At 31.9% G+C, this 12,673-nt stretch overlaps 1 protein-coding gene and 1 long non-coding RNA gene across 2 annotated transcripts; both read right to left on the bottom strand.

The window, feature by feature from the left end:
• Positions 1-531: 531 nt before the first annotated feature.
• Positions 532-948, bottom strand: LOC120189703 (cysteine proteinase inhibitor 5-like). Its single transcript, XM_039192920.1, has one exon. It carries the CDS (start codon positions 902-904, stop codon positions 545-547), a length of 360 nt encoding a protein of 119 aa, XP_039048851.1. The 5' UTR covers positions 905-948; the 3' UTR covers positions 532-544.
• A 2,622-nt stretch (positions 949-3,570) lies between these two features.
• On the bottom strand, positions 3,571-3,811 carry LOC120189713. The gene is made up of 2 exons (XR_005522549.1): positions 3,765-3,811; positions 3,571-3,670 (listed from the first exon to the last, which is right to left on the bottom strand). It is a non-coding gene; the product is annotated as an uncharacterized LOC120189713 (long non-coding RNA).
• Between the last annotated feature and the right edge of the window lie 8,862 nt (positions 3,812-12,673).

The raw sequence follows: 12,673 nt of genomic DNA, 5'->3' as shown, positions 1-12,673 counted from the left end.
TTATTATAATAAATATAAAAAAAACATAATTAAAAATGACAAAATAGTGGCCACGCTGTCATGAAGAAAAAAAAATTAAAAACTGCCAAATAGTTTATAATTGTAACAGAGAATTTGTTATGTGCAAAGTTTAATAATAATAAAATTATCCCTGAAAATTAATATATAAATGAATTTGACATATTTATTTGGATAGATATAAATGAGTAAAATACGTAATATAAAAAATATAAATATTATTGTTTATTTATTTTTCTAATAAAATACTTTGAATAACACAATTTTAAAATTGATAAAAAAAGACACTTGATGGTAGCAAGGAGTATAAAATTCTCCTTTGGTGATAAAAGAAATGAAAAAGAAAAACAGCAAACTCGAATTCTTAATCCAAAAAGCACACATAATTAATGAAAAAGAAAAAAAAAAGACACATAATTGATGGAAGTTTTTATTCTCCAATCAGTCACGCAAACATCAAAGCTGGACCTAAAACAACACGATGGACATACATAAACACATATTATTACTATAATCACAATCAAATCTAACCGTTGATTGGATGAAAGGAGGTAAGACTCTTGAAATTCTGCCACTCCTTCTCCCAAACGACGGCCTGATATGTCTTCACGGCCGTTCTGTCTTTCGCCTTCAAAACCAGCCGGTAATTCATGCCAGAAACCACCTGACTCTCGCCTTTCACCACCTTCACCAACTCCAAACTCGCCTTCGACTGCTTGTTGTACTCGCTGACGGCGAACTTCGCGATCTCCGTCACGTGCGGATCATTGATGTTCTTGATCGGAAACCATCCTCCGGGGAGATTCGCCTTTCTGGCGTCGGAGAAAAGGAGAGGAAGGAAGACGAGGGAAAGCCAGAAGATCGAGAAACGTAAATTTCGCTGCATTGCGTAAGTGCTGGGGGATTTTATTTTCCTTGTTTGATTTTAGGTTTTGGGGTTTGAAATGGGATTGAATTATATTTATAGATCTGGTGAATGAGAAACGTAGCACGCGGTTTTAGCGTTGAAATGGATTGAAATAACAGTACAGCCACGTAGCCGTGGGCTGTTTAGAAACGCGGCGAAACTCAAAAGTGGAACACAGCTACACGAATTCAGCGGAGCCGTTAGATCATGGTCTGTTGGGGTGGATTTCATGGACTGCAATATGTGTGCATTTCAGTGGATTCATTAGATAACTTGGATTTATCTAGATCTTGAATCCCGGAATAGCAATAAATGTGGGCTTAAAATAGAAACAAGTGGCTAAACTCTCTTTTATTTTTAATTTTAGGAGATCAAGCATTTTAATTTGTTATTATTTTAAGGTTAAATCATCAACATCCGTAAAAAATAAAATATGCCATCCAATGAATGCATAAAATTTGGTGTAATACCCCCATCTAAATTTAACTTTATTTGGAACATAATTAAATTCAAATAACAAACATTCATCCAATCAAAAATTAAATATACACACATTACAAGGTCTTGCAATGAATGGAAACTAAAATGATTACTTGATGCTCAAGCAAATCATTTAACTTGCAAAATAAGAAATTCAAGTATCGGTATCATTTTTGAGGTATTCATACCTATTTTTCATGGATATGAAATCCATGACTTCATAACTATTACGAGTTTTGATGTCAAAATGAGGTTTGAAATCAAGAAAATTATTTATTAATAATTTGTGTCGTTACATTGCAACATGTAATATTTTTTAGGCAACTTAGATGCTTTCAAATTTAATCAAATAACTTTTAAACTCGCATTAGATAGCAAAATAGACTTTTAGCTGTGTTTTTTTAGTACTTTAACGGCGATAAGAAAAATGCCATAAGAAGTGTCGGCTATACCAGCACCGCTAAAGTTAGCAACGTTTGAGAATAAAAAACGCCGCAATAGGTCGAGATCTATAGTGGCGTTTTTGGATCAAACACCGCAAAAGTTCAAGATCTATAGCGGCGCTTTTGGAACAAAGGCAATAAAATGTCAGATCTATAGCGGTGTTTTTGAACAAACGCCGTAAAAGGTCAGATCTATAGCGGCGTTTTTTGGAACAAACGCCACAAAAGGTCAGCTCTATAACAGCATTTTTTTTTTGGAACAAACGTTGCAAAAGGTCATATCTATAGCGGCGTTTTAGGATACAAACTCCGCTAATTACCTTTCTATAGTTAAGAGAAATTTATTTTGCAAATTAAAACTAATTTGTCAAATGTTGTTTTCTACTCTTTTATTACCCAAATTTAACCTGTAGCATTATCCAATAAACTTGACATCCATAACAACAAACTTAAAATTCATAACAAGAAAATTGAAATCCATAATAATAAATCAAAGTTTACATTAACGTAAAATATAATGTAGTTCAACATTATTAACTATAATAAACAATAATAACATCTAAGATATTTTGCATATAATCTTACACATTCTTCACTACTCTTCGTCACAATGAGACACTTAAATTCAAAGAGATAAATCCAGTTTATATGGGAAAACAATGATGCAGAGCTAGTATTGTCCTGTCATTTCTTGCACAGATATTTTGTTTCATGAGGTCTTACTCCAATTAGCATGCCACTTGAAAAGGCCTCATCCATGGCAATGCGAACCCGATCTCTAGTTTCATATCCAAATAAATCATCAATGCCAATGAAAATCCATTATATCTTACGTTAAAAAAGTTAACAACACATTTCTTCAACAACTAAAATTATAGATTCCTTAGCGGTACTCATACCAAGTTCAAATAAGAAATTAGTAACTCACATTTTCAACAATATAGAGATCAAACAAAGATTCAAATAGAACCTGCAGCTGCAACATTCTACTACTGATCTGCAACATGGAAATAAATCAATCAGTACAGAAACCATTAACTCCAACTGCCAATATGCTGCCTTAATGGTTGTATAAGATAATGTCTTTTCCTGATTCAAAACAAGATTGGGAAAGTAAAATAGAATGTATAATACTAATACAATGGGAGTAATTGTAAAACCTAATGTGAGTTGGTCAAAGGTAATGGCACCAAAAGACAGTAAAAAAATGTGAAGCAAAAAATAATAATATTCAAGATAGAGCCACAGATGGTGTAGAAATGTAATACTGTGTAAAACTCTTTCTGTATCAGCTTAAGTCGCTTGAAATAAGGTAAATCCTAGGTTCAAAATCTAGAAATAGAAAGATTAAAGAACGGGAGTATGAATTCCAAGAACAATAAAAAAGTTGATTGCTTTGGACTCATAGTGTTGCCATCACCTATTATTTCATGTGCAGTGAAGTGTAAAAACAACTAAAACTGAGTATTTAATGATTTAAACAGAACATATAATCCACAAAAAATACTGTCAACACAACTAATGCCATAAAAAATATCTTTGATTCGCGTATACTTTGATTATTTCCAAGTTTTCCATACCTTTGGAGGATCATACTCGGAACTCGTATTCGAATATATGTCAGACATGAATACTTTAAGAACAAGGAAGATCATACTGCGGATATCAAACTCAGACTCCCACTTCGTCATCTCTTCGGATGAATAGCTACTTGCCTGCTCCGTCATTCGAAAGCTTCTCATTGGCAACATCGCTGGGAAGATCAGGTCCACTAGGGATTTTTCCAGGATAGTTGGTCGTTGAACAATCTGATCCCAATATACTGAAGCAAAAATGTTCAAGAAAAAAAGTTCAGAACAATTATGTTGGGTTAAGCAAATGAAATGTGTTTCAAGGTTTTAAAATGTCGTACATACCATCTATCAACCAAAACTCCAGACCGGAGCTCGCAATTCAGAAAGTTGCAACTGGTTATACCAAATCATCATATTAGTCTGAAATTCCAAGGTTTTAAACTATCTCTACTGGAAAGCTCAGATTCAAGTACTTAACATATCAAAATTTTGCTCATAAAACTATGCCATTCAGTATAGCAAGGAATTGCAATCCATTATAGAGAGGACATGGACTTTGGACTCAAGATTTCAGGATATCAGTGTTTTCAACTTTCAAAGAAAACTAGATTGGTCTATCAATAAACAATTAATTAACAATTGAAAATTTGCACAACTCACTGTGTGCATATTTCACTCTTCACAGATGGATGACGATCATTGCCAAAAAAACCAAAGGTTTGGTGCAAGTATTTGCTGTGACTAAAAACGGCAATTTCCCTCTCTTATAGTGTCCACAGCCTGCCACAAATGATAAATGGATATAGTAAAAGAAAAGGTTGGGAGGATATGAAATAGACATCGAACGAAGCAATTTTACTTCGAACTGTAAACTAGCCATTTTTATCATTCAGATTAATACAGGGTCAAAATATGAGTTTGATATGTATGCTCATTTTTTTCTAAAAAAATTCATATGTTTGGAGGACCATACTCCCATATAGTTAAAGCAGATACAAACGGACCACTCACCAGTTCAAGAATTTCATTCCACTGATTGCAATTTCTTCATTCTTTTCTCTACAGTTAGCTTCCCACAAATTATCCTCATTGCTGTCAATCTGAAGGACAAAAATTCCACCAATTAACCGATATTGAAATTGCAATTATAAAAAATTCCAATATAGGTAAAGTGAATGAGAATCATTAAATTCGTAAGAGAAGTTACATGCCAAGGAAAAATCAATTGCAGGAAACAGAGGCCAATATTCGCTGATGCTTTTTCTTCTATCACATGGATGGACTCCCTGTTGTTCAATGGTTCAAGGAGGAAAAGGAAATGAAAATCAGATGAGAAAGGCATGGTATACAAAGTTCAACCAGCAAAATGAATAAATTCTAGGCAATCAATATTAGCTGGTCGTAGCCACCTATGATGCGCTTCCATGAGTAACTGCTCAATATCTACACCCAACAAGATCCTTTCTTTTCAACAAAAATTAACACCCCTTGAGCTTAACCATTTTTCTTCTGCATAAAAGGATTCGAATGAAGCTATTTATTCCATCTTTCAAACCAAACCTCACAAAATAAAAAATAAATTAAAGCCCACCTCGTGAACTAAAATATTAGCAAAATGGAGCAAACAGAACATCAAATACAGTAAATTAAAACATGACAAAATATAGAAGGAAAAAAAGAGCAAGATTCAACTTCCACTAAAAACCCAAAATGAAAGATAATAGAAGAGCCATTTCCTGCTCCAGTCCTCGAAGATCCTCTATACTTGCATCGTTCAAACATTCACCCATCTTTTGCCTGCCATTGATCCCATCAAATATACAAAAATCAAATTAAAATTAAAATTATATATATACATTAAAACAAAAATTAGAAGAAATATAAGGTTTCAATTCAAGTTTTTCAAAAAAGAAAAGTAGAAATCTAGGGTTTTTGAAAGTGATACGAAGTAGAAGGACTGATGAACTCGTGGATTTTTCCAGTACTGGAAATCATGATGATGGAAACCCTCGCATCGCAGAGAACGATGAGCTCATTAGCTTTCTTGAAGAGTGTTTCTTCTCTTAGAGAACGTGACTTGTCTGTTGGTCGGGTTCTCAAAAGCATGAGGCCCCTGAGAGTTAAGTTTAGGGCTAGGGTTTGCTAAATTTAGTTAAATGTGGTATATATATAGTGGCGTTTGTAAAAAATGCCACTAAAGAATGATTATTTAGCGGCGTTTGTGCTTAAAACGCCATTAAAGTACAGTATTTAGCGGCGTTTCTATAAAAGTGCCACTAAAGTACGAGTGTTTAGCAGCGTTTGTGCTTTAAACGACACTAAAGTACTAATATTTAGCGGCGTTTGTATAAAAACGCCACTAAAGTACGAGTCTATAACGGTATTTGTATAAAAAAGCCACTAAAGTATGAGTCTATAACGTCATTTTTTATAAAAACGCCACTAAATTACAGTCTTTAGCGGCGTTTATATAAAAATACCACTAAAATACATTCTTTAGCATCCACATGGTGCATTCTTTTTCCGTTTTTTATGCGTTATTAATAAAACCGTACAAAATCTCTTTTCAAAAAAAATTATCAGCGATATATAGATACTCAAGTGTCACCTTTTCATCATGTATCAATATGATACATGTATAATAGTCATCAATGTGTCTCGCCAAGATCAAAATATTTAAACAACTCGTACACTAACACTATAAATATGACATATCAATTGTACCTAAAACTAAACTAATGACGAACGACTCATTTTAATAGGTTACTTAGTATAAAAATTTACCATTTACATTATTAAATTAGTATATAACTTGTTAACCATATCAAACGAAGCATTAAGCTTGATTTTGCACTTAGAACATGGGAAATAATCACGTTTAATTTCATCACGTTTTCAAATCAAACACAAAAATTATCATGCTAGAAAATAACTAACTATCATGATAAAATATCGAATCGCATTAAATATACCTTAACACTTTAATTTATAATTAAATCATCGGTTTATAGATAAACTCGCAAATTAAACAATTTATACATAATTTTTTATGTCAAAAGATATCAAACAATACATACATAAAAATGTATTGAAGGGCTTGAATTCGACTAACCCATTCTGAACTTACCTAATATGAGCTTATAATATTTCTTGGATTAACTGTTACTCGATTAGTTTTGATTTTTCCCTTATCCTTGGAAGATTCCACTAAATCCCCTTAATCTTCAAAGCCAAAAACCCAATGGAAGACAAATCAAAACATCATGACATGCTTCGTTTTACTATCAAATGAAATTCCTTTAATCTCAAAATAAATAAATAAGGAATGAACTTTAAGTAAAGAGAAGAAAGAGTCGGTCCAAAGGGACTTAGAAATTTCCGATGTAGAGTTGAGTCGATTCTAATCCAGATAACTTATAACTGCAGTCAAAAGAAAGGGGGTTTAGGTGAAGTAAAAATAAATTGAATAAGTAAAAATAAATGAAAACAAGAGTAAAAGAGTTGAAAATAATGATTTTGGAAGATAGACTCAAGCTTCTCTTTGCCTCAATTCAATTCGATCATCGAAATAGATTTTATTTAGGGAGTCATGCCAATTACAGTTTACAAAGCCCAACCCTTATAACTTGATTTTCTCTTTAGTAAACCGATATGCCCAAGACAATCTTTGAAAGTCAGTCCTTGATTGGACTAACTGCGACTATCGCTGTTAGCACTAAAACAATATGAAGTTTTGAAAAGCCCAACTCGGATTACGTTGTCTCAATGAGAATCAAATTCGATCTCAATTTCCCTTAGCGGACCGCCGCTAAGTGTGTTCCTAGCAAATCGAACTTGCTACCAGCCAATTCTTCCTCCCAACTTTAAATCAGACCAACGTCGACTTTTGAAATGAAAGTGTTTTGATTTTTAAAAGTAAGGCCGATTGTCAAATTAATTTTTCAGAAAATTTATAATGTAATCCGAAGATGTTAAGCACTTTTCAATTCTCACAATACGAATTGAGTCTTTGATAAGTTATCGGCTAAATGAGAAAATTAGCTAAGCATGATAAAAATCATGATTAACATATTTTTTTTAAAAGAGAATAAAGTAAAGTAAAAAACGAAAGTAAAAAAAACTTTTATAAAAACAAAACCAAAAAACAAACTGAATTCAAGTACATTGCAAGCTTTACCCTTTGAGATATTTATAGCTTTCTAAAACCCTAAAAATAACATAAAAATTCAAAAGATAAATTATCCTAAATATCAAAAGATAAATCCCAAGTGTTTTTTAATTCAAACTTAAATTTAAATCCCAAGAGATTTTCGTCCATCCTCTTCCCGATAATGTTGATTGGACTGCTTCTAGAAACTGCCAATGTTGACTGGATCTTCTAGAAACTGTCATATCAGACCGATTAATGTCCAGTGCTTTGCTCATGTCGCCAACCACAATCGGATAATAGAAACAAATATACATATTACGCCCTTCTTACTGCCAATTCTAAAAGAATGGGTTCCTGCACGAAAATAAGCGAAACAAAACCAAATCAATAGTAATAAATTTATAAGACAGAAGAATTCACAAGTAAATAACTTCAATCTAGAACACTTATCGCATCACAAATCAAAATCAATATAATGAATTAACATGTATGAACTCTAGTATTCAATTTAGGGTTTATGTTTTCTCTTATCAACTTAAAACTTAGGATTAATGATGTTAATTGAAAGAGCAAGATGTAGGCTTTCGATTTTTAACCTAATTGTTTTATTTTTATGAACTAGATTTGATTGAATTTGTATTTCCTATCTATTTTTTTCGTCAATGGAGCTAGGGAAATTTAAAGGAGAAGATGAATTAAACTATTCTTTCTCTAAATTTGTTGGATAAATCAAACTAAAAGTATTTTAGTTTAAATTAAGCTGCTCAAATTCAGAATATTAAAAAAACATAACACTCTTTTCTATTATTGGAATCGTTGAATAAGTTTCAATTTAAACTCTAATTTCAACTTGAAATAACTCAATTCTAAAAGCTAAGAAATTATGTTACGATCTAGAACATTAAACTTATTTGTAATAAATTTGGGTGCGCCTAAAATGTTATTGTAATTTAGTAAATGAGGCCATAGACATTCTCACGTAACAAAATAGGTTAACAACTAAAAATGTTATGAATATCTATAAGAAATCTGGTTGCGCCAAAAAATGTTATAGGTCAATAATAAAGAAGGTTGTGATTTGGAATGTTAAACTTATTTGTAATAAATCTGATTGCGCCTAAAATATTACTAGAGTTTAGAAAATGGTGACTTAGACATTCACACGGCAACAAAATATGTTAAAAGCTAAAAATATTATGAATATCTGTAAGAAATATGGTTGCGGCCAATAATGTTATCGATTACCAATAAAAGTAGGTTGTAGTCTGAAATGTAAAAAGTATTTTTAACTGTAACACCCTAAATCAGTACTACACACAATCGATCGATCAGAATACCACACAGAACCACCAGAGTGACTAACCAAAAATTTTCTTTACTTGCTCAATTAAAACGATTATTCATAAATACTCATAATAAAATAAATCAACCATAATTTTACATCAGGAGCTCCCAAATAAATCAATCAATATATACAGACCAATATTTAAAATAAATTATGACTCGAAGGTACTAAAAGAGGTTTACAAATGTACATGCCCTCTAAAGGATAATATTGAGATGTACTCTGCACTAAAAATTTAGTCTGGATCTCTGCTGCTCAAAAGGCTTGTCATCGACTCCTCCACTAACCTGCGTAAGGAAACAAATTCCAAATGTTGAGCTAACTAGCTCAGTGCCACACTAACAACTAAGCCATAATAGAAGTGTTCATTAAATGCTCAAACTAACAAGTAAAATGCAATAGTGAGTATACTCGTATACTGCACTCTCTATTCTATGGTAAACATCATGGTGTGACTGATGGTTTTTCATCTCGGAGCTCACGCACCCATCTAGTCTACCGAGGATGAGGCTCAGAATCTCTACATCAGACACAACACCCTCGACTAACCCACCCCTCGCGAGTGTTGGGCCTTGGCCCTAGTTAGTTAGTTTAAAGTGCCTCGCGCACTACTTAAGGATATTCAGACCGATTCTATTGCTCGATACTAGTATCGTATACTAAAGTGACCCGGGTGTTCTGATCATTTTTCGAGTATACAAACAAGGCTAGTTTTATGAAATCCTAGTAGTTATTATTTCTGTTATTCTGATATAAATTAATGTTATCACTTAGAGTTTTATTTGTTGTTATTCAAAGTATATGGGGTACCTTGAGTCTGATTCCTTAATCCTTGGATTAATTATCCAAAAATGTTCGTGGGTACCGATACTGATCATTTAGTATCATTACTAACCCTTCGGTATTGATACCACTCGTTGATATCGATACCCCCAGACTGACAAAGGTTATTTGGGTAAAGTAGTATCGATAAGTATCGATACTCTGGTACGGGGGTATCAATACTTGCTTGAGTATCGATACCAAATTTTGGTTTGATATTTTGAAAAATACCCTAGTATTGATACCCCTATGAGGAGTATCAATACTCATACCCTGGTATCGGTACTATATGAATGAGTATCGATACTATCTTTTTAAAATTGCCTAATCATTGTCTGAAAGCTGAACAATATCGATATTGTTCTTACTGTATCGATACCATCGCTACGAAGTATCTTGTTTTGGCACGAAAATCCTATCTTTATACCCCCAAAAGGCCCCATTGGGGTCCCCAACTAATGTTTAAGTGTTTTATTTGATATTATGAGTCATAAAGAAGGCTTTGAAACATGCTATAACACTATAACATAAAATTTACCATGACATTGCTCAACTTAATCTCTTAAGCTAGAATGTAATTCTATTGACTCACAAGTGATATGAAGAAGTTGTAAATGTGTTACCTTGCTTCTTTTGCTGCTAAAAATGCCCTCTAATCACCCAAGAGATAATTTCTCTTTTCCTCTTGCCGTTGAGCTCTCTCCTACTTTTTTCACTAGTCAAAGATAAGAAAAATGGATTACTAATTTATTTAGGAATTTGGATTTGAGTTAAGAACACTTCCTCTAACTTGAATCCACTAAAAATGAACTTAAATCTCTTGATTCTCTTAAACCTCCTTAGACCCCATTTTTGGTTTCTATGGTTAAAACTTGTGATATGGAGTTTAAATTGAAGCTATAAGGATGAGAATTAATATTCTCACATCATTTTGACTAAACAAAACTTGAAATGCTTGAAATCTTCACTTTGAAAATGAAGGAAAATGAAAAAAGATGAAGAGAAGAGGAAGAATGTTTGGTGATAATTAAGGGGAGTTTTTCACATAAAACATATAATATAAAGGGATTTTCAGCTTTTGAAATAAGCAACGGGTAATTTACACTTTTAGACCCCCTTCTCTAATCTCAAATTAAAATTATCCCTAAAACTTAAACTCTTGGGCCTAGCTCAAGGCCACATTTAACCTAATTTGGTCAAATTATAATAATAGGTCTTTTAGTCTCTAAATATAGATCTTGGGTTGACCCGAACTACTAATCTGATATTCGGGGCGTTACATTAACAAATATGGTTTGAACCTAAAATATTGATGAAGTTTAGCAAATGAGACAAAGAAAATAGTCATAGTAACAAAATAAGTTGAAAGCAAAAAATATTGTCAATCACGTTAAAAAAATCGGTTGCGTCGAAGAATGTTATTGGTCGCTAAGAGTTTAGACTGTGATTTGGAATGTTATAAGTTTCTTTAACAAATCCGACTTGGGCCTAAAATGTTAACGAAATTTAGCAAATGAGTCAAAGAAAATAGACACAGTAACAAAATAAATTAAAAGCCAAAAATGTTATTAATCGCGTTAACAAATCCGGTTGCGCCAAGAATGTTACCAGTAACAGTAACTAAGAAATTAAGTTGAGATCGTGAATGTTATAAGTTTCTTCAACTAATCCGGTTTAGACCAAAAATCTTATCGAAATTTAGCGAATGAGTTAAAAAATAGTCACAGTAACAAAATAACTTGAAAGTTGGAAATATTATCAATCACGTTAACAAATTCAGTTGCCCCCAAGAATTATTGGTGGCTAAGAAATTAAGTTGAAATCGGAACTGTAATAAGTTTTTTTAATTAAAGAAATATGAGATTTTTGTATTTAAGCGTTCCAGATCGACTATATTTCATGAGTCTATTTATGAGATGAGATTCAATAGCAAGGCTCTAAAAAATATATGAAAATCACTTCGACGAAAGAAAGAAAATAATGAGGTTCGATAGTTGGGTTTAAAAAAAATATATAGGATTCATATGTCATTTATGAAATTTCGGGAGATCAAGAAAGAAAATTATGAGATTTTTGTGTTTAAGCGTTCCAGAGCTATTATATTTCACGACTATATTTATGAGATTGTAACCTAAAATGTTAAATGTGGTTCAATACTTATTTCACGACAAGTATCAATATTTATAATTAAGTATCGGTACTTAGTTACAACTTAAAATGTTCTAAAATGATAAATATGATTCAATACTTATTTCACGACAAGTATCGATACTTAGTTATTTTTTGATCATTTAATTATTTTTTTAAAATTATAATTAATGTTACGTTTTGATGTTATTTTAATCATCGATATTAAAAAAATAAAAAATAAAATAAAAAATATTACATCGATATTAAAAAAATAAAAAATACAACATCAACCATTCCATTAATTCCTCACTTAACAGATTCCATATATATATATTTTTTTTGTAATAGTCAGGGTTCTGTAAATTGAAATATTTGTATAGCCCGTAGCTTGAGTAGAGTTACTTTTTGTGTTGTTTTGGTCACAGATTAAGTTTTGATTGTTTGTAGATTTCCTGCTTTTGAGATACAATGGGAATATTTATTTCAAAAATAATTTTATTAATTTTTTAATGCTATATGAAAAAAATTCAAAATATAGCTTTTGGTTCGATTAAAAAAATAAAATAATTAAAACGAGACAAAAATAATAATGAGAATAATAAATAAAATATTAAATATGTAGTTTACTCTGAATATAACAAAAGAAGCAGGAAAGAAATAACAAACAAACAAAAATAATGAAATTGGTTTTTTTTTTTTACTTTAATTTTAAGGGATAGAGTGGGAGACGTCTTCACCTCTAAAGTAGGCATCTTGCTGTTGTTTTACCACTTGTCCAACCACTGTCGACCTACTCCACTAGCT

This window comes from Hibiscus syriacus, unplaced genomic scaffold, assembly GCF_006381635.1.
Source record: "Hibiscus syriacus cultivar Baekdansim isolate YM2019G1 unplaced genomic scaffold, ASM638163v2 tig00004072_pilon, whole genome shotgun sequence".
In the NCBI taxonomy this organism is placed as follows: domain Eukaryota; kingdom Viridiplantae; phylum Streptophyta; class Magnoliopsida; order Malvales; family Malvaceae; genus Hibiscus; species Hibiscus syriacus.
The sequence above is the reverse complement of the archived record's forward strand: the minus strand, read 5'-3'. Positions and strand labels throughout refer to the sequence as shown.

Excerpts from the sequence above, each read along its gene's own strand:
- LOC120189703 (XM_039192920.1), bottom strand. The coding sequence starts at position 904 with ATGCAGCGAAATTTACGTTTCTCGATCTTCTGGCTTTCCCTCGTCTTC.